Raw genomic sequence first — 11,558 nt, forward strand, 5'->3', positions numbered from 1 at the left:
TTTCAGAAAAGTTGAAGCTTATCTAGGGTGCAGCACAGAGACAACACGGCAGTAAGAATGCTGGCAATTCTAGTCTAGAGCTGACAAATCTGTGAAAAACGTTTTCCGTGAGAATTAGGTCAGTTTTGGGTAATGTTGCAAAAATAAAAATCATGACCTTGGTGAAGGATTATTGAGGTTTGACATTCAGCTCTAGGTCCAAGAGGAGGCTGAGGTTGTGCATCATCCTCTTCAGCATTTGCATGGGTACACTCAACAGTTTTTGCTGTGAATCAAGTAGCATGTCCTCTGTACCGCTGATATTAACTTGGTAGCAAATTTGACCCCAAAAACAATAGAACTTTACAGCCACGTGTCCCTTCATACTTGCTTTCTGAAAGAGATAACCTACTGATCCCATTCACCCATACTCCACTTGTTTGTTTTTGGAATTCTGGCTCTTGATAGGTCTTAAAAAAAAGTTTAAATCCTACTTTAATTTCTCTACTCATACAACCCATTACTGGTTTCCCCTTTACTTGTAGGAATGTGCCTAATTTGCATCCTACTCATCACCTGTAAGTTTCCCATAACTTGATGCTGGCTAACAAGTCCAATGTCATCATGTCACGGAAGTTGAGGATGGTGGTAGAGAGTTAGACTGGTCTCGGCAACACATGCATGGAAGTTGATCACGTGCCTATGCATCATGTTGCCAAGGGTATCATGTAGACAAGTTCAACTGAGTACACATTCAAAAACAGCACGACTCATAATGCAGGGATCTGAAGAAATTAATGAGCTGCAAGATCGACCTAAAACACTGAGACTTGCCAAAAACCATGGAGACTTAAACTGAACTGCTTTATACTTCAGTGCATGCCAGTGAAATTGGATTTCCAGGTCACTGCAATTCACAAGGTTCCATTTTTCATGCATTTTACCAGGCTTTACATTGCTTTTAACTTAATTTCAGCTGTTTAAAATAATTTAACTTTGTTTTGCAATACTGTTTTTGCTGCTGTAAATTAAGAGCCATGTTGTACATTCACAACCTTTTTAAGCATGCCGAAATGGAAACATACCATCTGAATCTGAGAACAAGAAAATGCATTTGTACACAATGCACCTGATGTGCTTTTCTTTAATTATACAGCTGGATTAAACAATTAAGAATCACAGCTTTTTCTTTCATGCATTTTCTCTCCAATCACCATTTTGCTGGCTCAAGCTGTGATATGTTTTCACAGGCACGATCTGCCATCTGCTGCCTACTTCAAATGATTGTTTTTCATGTGAGAGTCTAGACATGTGGTGCAGCAGGGTTTTCAACAATGGCTGAACTTGGATGCTCTTTTCATCCATCTATTCCTGGACTTACAGCAATGGCTGCAAGTTACTAATCAGGAGCACAAATCCTGTGGTATACAAATGCTGTTTTATGTTGTATTTCATGAGATCAGATAACTCAGCAGGTTGATCATGGACCTTCCTATCTGTGGTGCTCATTTGTGTCATCTGTTGCTCAGTGAATAACACTCTCACCTCTGAATCACAAGGTCACGGGTTCAAATCTATTCCAAACTTGAGCACAAAAATCTAGGCTGGCATTGTAATGCAGTACTGATGGGGTGCTGCACTGTTGGATGTCACGAATTTCAGAGGTTGCCCTGTCTGCCTCTCAGCTGGATGTAAAAGATTCCATGACACTTTTTCGAAAAAGAGCGGGTAAGTTACCTATGGTGTCTTTGATGTCTTGGACGAATTTTATCCCTCAATCAACTATTAATCCAGATAAATAGATTATCTAGTCCATTATCTCTTTTTGTGGGAGCTTGCTGTGTGCAAATTAGCTGCCATATTTCTTACATTACAGGAATGTAGTAATGACCACACTCCAAATTACATCATTGGCTGTTTGGAACTTCCTGAGGCTGTGAAAGGCACTATATAAATGCTTTTTTTCAGTACATAGTGGATGGACTTATAAGTCACTGTCGGACCAATGAGGAAAATTTATATTTTCGAAAGAGGAAGCTGAAGGTAGTTTAATTAGAAGAAACAGTATTTACTGTGGATCAGCTACTGCCATTACACTATTCCCGAAGAGACCTGTAGAATTGAAATACTCTTGGCATCAATTATTATGTTTAATGGCCTCCTTGCACACCAACTGGGTTTGCACTTAGTCCAAAGCTTATTGGTTTATATTTTTAAGTTTCCCAGAAAAATCACACTTGTGACTGATATGTAGGATCTTGCTGTCTGCAAATCGACCAATAGTGACTGCATTTTCAATGTAATTAATTGGCTATGAATGACTTTGAAACATCCCAAGGATGAAATAAGGTGCTATTTAAATGAAAGTGCTCTCGATCTGAAGCCAAGCTTCTCACAAAGCTGCAACTTGTCTCAGCCATTGGCATTCTTACGCCACATCAAAAGATTGTGTCTTCAATCATTGCTCTAGGATTTGAGCACATAATCCAGATTGGCACTCCAATGCAGTGCTTGACAAGTGGCACATTGTGAGAGCTGATGAGTTAACACCCATCTGCCTGCTCGAGTGATTCAGCTGATTGTTAAAAATTCTACGGCAGATGACTCAATGGTAGAATGACCATTTTATTTTGTCTGCCATGCAGTTCAGGTTTAAGGTTAGTTCCACAAAGGGGTAGCAAACCTTTATCTGAACTGGTATGACCTTAAGCTGGCACCTATTAGTGTTTGTGTATACTTTGAATTTTCAAGCTTCCCAATTATGACCCCATTTCTGATTCATCTCAATATGCATTAGTGCAAAACAGAATTTAAAAAACCTTGCCTGAATGAGTGTAGCTCCAACAATACTCAAGAAACTTGACACTATCCAAGACAAAGCTGCCCACTTGATCAGTCCCCCATCCACAACCTCCAAAATTCACTCCCTCCACCACCGGTACATGGTGGCTGCAGTGGTTCAACAAGGTGTCTCACCACCACCTTCTCACGGACAATTAGGGATGAACAATAAATGCTGGCTGTGTCAGTGATGCCCATAAGCCATGAACAAATAATTAAAAGAAAAAGTGGAATTAATGCCGAATTAATGCAGTTACAGAATAAATGGCCAGCCACTCTGAGCGAAATGGATTGAGAGAGTACCAGGAATCATCCCGAGTATTTTGTGAGCTTAGCTCAGGAGCATGCTGCTCCCCTTAGTGTCTAACACATTAAAAAAGACCATTGTGGTGACAGTCCATTATATTTACTGGACAGTGCATGTGCATGGCCAGCATGTGAGAGCAGAATTGGGCTCAACTGTGCCCAACATAAAATATCCAACTGACACAATATCTTGTCTGGCACCTGATGCTTTAGTGAGTTATTACGGGGCTGCTGGAGCTCAGGGACTAGTATCCCAACAAGAGCCAATCTATCTGAAAAAGGGAGAAAATAAATATATATGAGAAACCTAAAATGTAGCACTTCCACAGCAGGCAAATAGTCCCTTCTCAACATCATCAACTAAAACATTTGGCTGCTGGCCCTGTGCTATAAATATATACTCAATCACCAAAAATTAGATTCCATAAAATCTTAGAAAGATAGCACTGGAAACTATTTGGCCGCTGGAATCTGTTCCACCATTCATTAAAATCATGGTTGATCTTCCACTTCAACTCTACCTTCCACCACTCCCAATATCTCGACAGTCCCTCCTTCCACATAACTCAAGTCTTTTATTCTTGGTGCCGTTCTGGTAAATCTCCTCCTCAAACTCTAAGATCTTAACATCCTTCAAGTGCATTACCTAGAAAGGGCCACAATACTCCAGCTGAGGCCTAACTATAAATTTAATCAAGGTTTAGCATAAATTCCTTCATTTTCTACTTCATGCCTCTACTTGTAAAGCCATGGATCCGGTATACAATTTTTAAAAATTTTTTAAAAAGAGCCTTCTCGACTTGACTTGCCACTTTGAAAATTCTGTATCCATGCACCCTCAGGTATCTCTGTTCTTGCACCCCCTTTAAAATTGTGTTATTTAGCTTATATTGCCTTTGCTCATTCTTCCTACCAACATGAATCACTTCACACCTCTCTGCATTAAATTTAGATAACATTTCTGAATTTTGTGTCATCTGCCCTGTATACCAAAGTCCAAATTATCAATACATATCAAAAAGACTATTAGTCCCATCACACAACCCCTGTGGACCAGCACTGCACATTTCCCTCCAATCCAAAGAATCAACTCTTCCAATTTGTTCGCAATGTTTTGTTAATTTTTCAGAACGCTTTGGTTTGACAAAGGGTGAATTTGTACTTTAGCATCTTGCGAGGTTTTTGTCTGGAGATTAGTTTACCTGATCACCTGCAAAGTTAATACACCACAGGTGGAATTTGACAATCCCTCCCACCAACGGAGTTCTGAATGGCTTGCCACATTTGAAAGCCCCGCCCCCCACCATGACGGGGCTGTGAAATTCCATCCCATGTGGTTTCGCACTATAGGCTGGAAGATTCCTGGTTCACTGTCCAGTCTGTATGCAGCTAGCTGATCTCCGCTGAGGTGACATCTGAAATGCCACACATGGCTCCCGTGCCTGCAGTCGTGAGGGTTAAAAATCAACTCCCGAATACTATCTCCCGACTCTGACTGGAACGTGTCCGCATGCGGGTGGCAGATGAGGACTATCTACGTCCTGTGTGATGTCTTGAAGGTGCCGCCTTATCAGATGAGACATTAAACCAAAGTCCCATTTGGTCTTCAGTTGGACATAAAGGATCCCAGGCACCATTTCAAAGAAGAGCAGGGGAGTGCCCTGGCCAATATTTATCCCTCAATAAAAAGCATAAAAACAGATTATCTGGCTACTGTCACATTTCTGATTCTGGGAGCTTGGTGTCCTCAAATTGGCTGTCCCATTTCCTATGTTACAACAGTGGCTACATTTCAAAAATACTTCATTGGCTGGAACGTATTTTGGGCAAGGTGCTATGTAATTACGAATCTTTCTTTTCTACGTCTTCAGTGAAGGTATAGCCTGCTGAAGATCATTACTTCAATCAAACATGGAGGGTAACATGAGGAGCTGTATCTCAGCACTCTTCCAACCAAGAAGGAATCAACACGTTCAGGAGGAAATTGGAGATGCAGAGTTGTTGGGGAACATAGGAGTAGGCCATTCAGCCCATTGAGCCTGCTCCATCATTCAATTAGATAATGGTTAATCATCTACCTCAACAGCACTTCCCTGCACTATCCCCATATCCTTTATGTCACTAGTAACCAGAAATCTATCAATTTGTGTCTTGAACATGCTCAGTGCAATGATTGAGCTTCCATAGCCCTCAGGGTAGAGAATTCCAAACTCCCCTCGGTCCTAAATGGCCGTGTCCCCTGGTTCTAAACCCACCAGCCAGGGGGGTCATCCTATCCACATCTACCCTGTCATGCCCTGTAAGAAGTGGGCAGGGGGAGAACAATATCTAAATAATTGACTGCTGCCACCCTTGACCGATCAAATTTGAACACACTGTGCATCAGAAAGCACTGCAGTCTTTTCAACTTGTTTTCTTTGCTCAGGGTTTTAGAACTTATCCAAGTCAACTGAAAATTTCCTTTGTTGCTGTACAGAGATTTCGTACTGCAATTTCCAAGCCAAATGCTATGCAAAATTTTAAAATTTTAAGCACTGCTGTTTTTCTGTTTGGTAGCAAGGTCCCTGTTTAAAACCAATTGATCTGTAAAAGCCTACAGAAGTGTACAGTTTTGTTGTGGACATAGAATAGTAGCTATTTAGGATGTGCAGTGATCTGAAGCAAAGCGATCTGGAGCAAAGTGCTCAACCAATTCAAATTTTTTTTTCAAACACCTTGGGGCACCATTACCTGCAGGCCTTAGCCTTGAAAGTTTTTTGAAGTACCATATGTATATGCTGGATAAAGTGAGAATTATGCAGGAAATTTGCACTGTAGCCTGCATAACAGACCAATAACACAACCCGATCCAGAGCTGATAGAATCCTATTGCACAGAAGGATGCCATCAATATATTTTGCCCATGTCACCTCTTGGAAATATTTCTCCAATTAGTCCCACTCCCCTGTTCTCTCCCCATAGCCCTACGATTCTCCCCCCTCCACCCCCCCCACCCCACTTCATGGGCCATATGGGCAATTCCATTTTGAAAATTACTATAGAAGCTGCTTCCACCACCCTTTCAGGCATTGAGTTCCAGATCATAAAAAAAAATCCTGTCTTAAAAAAATTAATGCTGCTTTTTTTCTGCCAATTATCTTAAGTCTGGCTACTGATCTTCCTGCCACTGGAAATGAGTTTCTCCTTATTTACTCTATCAAAACCCCAGGTAATTTTGAACATTTTGATTAAATACGTTTTTTTTCCTCCCAAACAGAACCCCATGGTGAATGCTGTACATTTGCATTAATGTCCCTTTCATACTTTTTTTTCTGGTTTTATAATTTGATGACTGAGTTTAAGGCATGGCGCCTTGTAAGCTATTTGAAAAGATCTTGGCCTAAGTTTCCCCTCAGGGGCTTCATTCATTTTTGGATGGTCCTGGCGTGAAGCAGAGGTTGTAACGGGATCAATTTAATTGGGATTCAGGAGGAAAGGTCATCTTTTACAGACACCTCTTTCTCATCTGCTCCAGCTGCTGACAGATCTCCCGAAGGAACCATGCAATTTCACTCACTTTTAAATAGTGGACCTCGTGTTCCAGGTGCTCAGCAGCACAGCATTTTCCACCCTGGTATTGCTGGACCCCCTCTTCTGAGTGAAGAGGCTACTGGGAGTCACATAGGCATACTGACCCCCCACCCCCAACCCCAACCCCAAAACCAGGTAAACGAATCAAGGCAATACAAAATTCTTGTAGACAGCAGAGGTCCCATCCTTGAGACACTTCCAGCCAAAAGAGGGAAATCCAAGTCATCACATTAGTGACTGTCGACACTATTTATCGACATGATACAAATTTACTCAAGACGCTGCCCATCCTTAGGTACAGTTCCACTGTTTCTGGTGCTTTGTTAAGCCTAGATAGTGAGCATCTTGATGCTCTGTTTGACCCCAAACTGACCAACTGACCTTCAAAAGCTATGTCCACATGCTTTGATTTTCGCAAAACTGACAATCTCCACATTAAAATCCTTAAAGCGTAAAAACACTAAAGCGTTCAAGTTTTGTTTCCCCCTCTCTCTCTCCAAATGCCACCTTCATCTGTATTCCAACCTGTGCAATATCCAAGTTCTAACTTCACCAAAACTTCTGCAGCCAATGTTTGCCAATTTCCCGTCACCTATAAACCTTGTTTCCTTTGGCCATCTTCCTGCTCTTGTTCTTCAAAATAAATGTTATCACTAAATAATTCTCCTTCATTGCCATGCATCATCGTAACTCCACAATCCCCTCAGCCCCAAGGCCCAGGCTGTGACCAGCCTGCCACTTCTAGCTTTCTGTCTGAGTTTACGCCACTGTATTCCTTACTTGTTGGTAGAACTAGGTTCAATCCTCTAGAACTGTGGCCAACTTGTGTTGCCAAAATTGCAAAATTCACATCCAAGTTCAATCCTGTTCTTAACCTGTGTCTATACACACAATTTCCAACAAGAAGGCAAGTTAGTAGCCAGGACCACCTCATTACCCCAGCTAATCGTACCAACTCAGTTGCTAGCCTGGATGAGGGAAGCTAACTTGCATACAACTAAAAACAAACTTGAGATCTTCCAGTCTTGATGGCTTAATGCTCTGCTGGGTTGAGCCTTCGCATTGTGAAACACTAGTGTATGAATGCATAATGATTCTGGGTACAGAATTTTTAAAAATTCTTTCACAGATGTGAGTGTCACTGGCCAGCATTTATTGCCCAGCCCTGATTGGGTTAATATTTCTCTGAAAATAGCAATGAAAGGAATGCATGTGAATGCATTAAGTATTCACACACAACTATCCCATGGCCTAATTTCAAGGCCACAGAGAAAGTGTGCACTAAATATAGTGATATTGTGCAGCACCATTCTACCAAAGAGGTTAACACAACAGGCTGGCAGTAGAGTTTCTTAGTCAAGTTACAAAACACAAATTTGCTTTCAAATTACTCCCAAACTTGATCATGCTATATGAATTGAATTGAAATTCATGGTTTTGCCATGTCTGTCAACCAATGGTATCACCATGTATATTATAGCCATTTTCAGCCTGATGTGCAGTGCCAGGCTCAACAGCTTCACACATTAGTGCTGAGGCTGCAGAATGTGATCGACCCCCAGGGTTCCCGAACTGGTCTTAGAAGGTGCCGGTTGAGATTCATGGGAACCAAGAGACAAATGGATGACAAGACAATCTCTTTAATATTCATCACCCATAAATTTCCAGAATTGTATTGGGTGGTGCGGGGGTTGGGGGGGGAGGGGGAGTCCTCGCACAGGTTGCAACACTTGATTCATTGCTGGAAATGCCTTGGCAAAACAACTTAAAAATTGATCAAAATAAAATAACGCAGTGAAAGCTTGCTAATGCTTATCCAATTGGTATTCATTTGAAAGTGATATTTTCTCAGGAACTATTCATTGTCTGTACATCTAAACGCTGTGCAATGGAATGAGAGAGAATATTTCACCCAGTATATTTCAGAATACACTAACCAGCCAAAGTATGCCACAGTTCAATACTAATTCATTTCCCCCCATCCCCCCAAACCTGAGGAATTGGACACTTCAAGTCTGAAAATGTATATGAGAAAGTAACAGTTTTCTAATGCCAATCTCAAGTTTCAAAACCCTGTTGGTTTTAAGTGGAAGGGACCAGCAGAAACTAATGGGTTCCAGAATTTTTGAGGTCCTTGATAAGAGCAAGTTTGAACAGCATTCATTTAAACATAATGAGGAAATAGCATGCAATAAATTTGTTTGGGAAGGTAACAACAAATGCTGATATCCTCAGAAGATAAAACCATTTGATGTTCTCCATTCTACACTGTTTTTGAAGAACAGCAATTGTATGGGTATAAAATGTATCCTCTTAATCATTTATCTAGAATGGTCAGAATCCTGTTCTGTCCCCATGCTTTCGCATTCATATTTTTAATAGTCTACGTACTGCAAGTCCACTGATTTTTGTTTTATTCTGACCTCTTTTTTTCAGCTGTTTTTCTCACTCTGTTTAGGCCACAAACTTTGTACCATTTCCAATGGATCAACCAAGTGACTAGTTCTGAGGCTTCTGCAATGCTGCTTCCTAATTAAGTGGTATGGGGCACTGTAGAATATCTGCTCTGCATTTAGTTTCTTCTGGATGGTACTTAATGCCTTACCTGCACCAAGCACCTCCACCTGATAACCCAACCAAGACTGAAAACAGGTTTGTATTGTCATACTGCTCTGTAGCTTCACACACCAGTATAAACTGACTTCTACTGCAAAGAAACCTGAGTCTTCAAATCCACAAAAGTCCTCAGAAGCTCGTTATCCCTCTACAAACACAATTTCCTCATGCCCCAGGATCACACGCCTGATACTATCCAATGCTATCGGCTTAGAGAGAAAGAGTGTTCTCGTTTTTCCCCATGAATAACAAATTCACTCTTCAAACTAAGATATAACCAGGGGCTATAATAAATATTTCTGGTTGATTCTGAAGGGAGGCCATTTGTGTTTGGGCCAATTCAAAGCAGCTATTAAATATTAACTTAATTTTAATACTATATGAAGCAAGTATGATAAATATATCAGCACATTCTTTCAGTATACAATAGCAAGTGATATATTTTATCCCGTTCCTGACCTGTGTAGTTTCAAAGATATTTATGACCAATCACTAGGTTCTCATTACTCAATATTTTTTCATTTGTCCTCTTTTTCTATGCCACATTTCTTATTATTGCCAAAATTCTTTTGAACAGCAAGTTTTTTTTTGTGTTTTAGAAGATCATAAATTTTAAATGTGTGGTAGCATATGGTACAGCCAACTAGTGCTGATTGACTGCTTCTGTAATAACTTAATGTCCTGGCAGCTCTCTCTCGTGTCACTTTACAGAATCTGAATAGTCATTTTGTTTAAAATCACGAGCCATGCCACTGTTTTGGAAATTTGGGTATCGACACTGGAGACATATAACATTTCATTCTCTCTTCATTGCAGCAAAGCTGGTTTGGATTTGACACTGTAAGCTCCTGTTTGTCACATTAAATCGTAGCACAAATCCTGCAATGCTTAATTTGTGCCATTCAAAATTCTACCAAAAATATGTCGCAGTGTTCTGTTCGTGAATCACTAACATTAGGGACATTTTAGCAAAGGTGAACATTTCATGCTATGAACCATCCAAAGCCTGAAAGACTATCTTTTGCACTAAAGTCCATGGAGTACACAATGCTTTTCTCTGCCACCTCAAAATCCATGGCAACAATCTGCATGTATGAAAACAGGACACAATGAGCAAAACAGTACACAACATATGGGGATTATAGTGCAACCCAGTGCTGGCTCATTTTTCACCTTTTAGAATGCAGAAAAAAAAACTTCAGCAAAAAGGACAACTTTTGTTGTTAAAAAAAAAAGTGTGACAAGTTTTATCATCTCAAACCTTTTTGGTTGTGACAGCTGTAAGAGAAATACAAGAAAGTTACAATGCTTGATATTTAGAAGGAAAATCCCACTTCACAATACCTGCACTTCCAAGCTAGCCTCTCGGTAATATCCAGAAGGAACCACACAGAGATTATGCTGTAGTTTGACAGAGACACTGTAAGCCATTCGAGGTAAACATTCGCAACTGAGATGACAGAAGAGAATAAAATCATCACCGTATCTTTTTTTCGCTCTCTCCGTAACTGTAAGATTTGATGCTCAGTGGCTGTACTGGATACAATGGGAGCTCCCGCCTTAGACCTGCCCCCCCTCTGCCTCCTGCCGCTGCCCCATTGGCTACTAGCCCTATAATCTCTCAATCTCATTGGATGAAACCGCTGTCAATTATTCCCGCCTGCCATCCTAGCAACCAGACTGCTCAGCTGGAGCTGGCTTATGCTTGATTGCTCCAAGAGATGGGGAGAAGAGGTTTTCATTCTTGTTAATGTTGATTAATGTTTACCTCATATGCAATTGGAACACCATTTGTTCATCGTACCTCATGTAAGTTTTTTTTTAAGGAAAGAAGAAGGATGTATCTTTTACTTAGTACGGAGTCCAGGAAAATAAATAGGGAGATAATGTCTTCTCAAATTTAGAAGTTTCACCGCATTGGCTGTATTGTACTTTTCAGAGTTTGTCCTTTGCAACTGATGTCTGCAAGTTTCTTAAAACCACCACCACCTCCCCCCCGCCCTCAACGCCAGAGGAATCATTGTGCATCTTGATCCCAAATTTAAATTCGACTGCAGATTGCATCTATTCGTGTTTTTTTTAATCAACATTATCATCAGGCTTAAAACGTTATATTGGGCTGTAGCTTTCAACCACATTAGGAGATATTTTGGATGTTGCATTCCAAACATTATTGCTGAGACCTGTGCAGGGAAACCTCAATGGAAGTGAAAGAAATAGGACATCACAGTTAAAAAAATAGAATT

The 11,558-nt window shown here is 40.6% G+C and overlaps 1 protein-coding gene across 1 annotated transcript in view; it reads right to left on the reverse strand.

Annotated features, from left to right (window-relative positions):
- Positions 1 to 10,832, reverse strand: part of LOC144694896 (zinc finger matrin-type protein 4-like) — a 157,187-nt gene extending 146,355 nt beyond the window's left edge. The window contains exon 1 of the mRNA XM_078565630.1: positions 10,657 to 10,832. Coding sequence (XP_078421756.1) covers positions 10,657 to 10,743 — 87 coding nt within the window. The 5' untranslated portion in view covers positions 10,744 to 10,832. The remainder of the gene's footprint in view (positions 1 to 10,656) is intronic.
- Between the last annotated feature and the right edge of the window lie 726 nt (positions 10,833 to 11,558).

The sequence above is a fragment of the Cetorhinus maximus genome, chromosome 20 (assembly GCF_964194155.1).
Source record: "Cetorhinus maximus chromosome 20, sCetMax3.hap1.1, whole genome shotgun sequence".
NCBI classification, from domain to species: domain Eukaryota; kingdom Metazoa; phylum Chordata; class Chondrichthyes; order Lamniformes; family Cetorhinidae; genus Cetorhinus; species Cetorhinus maximus.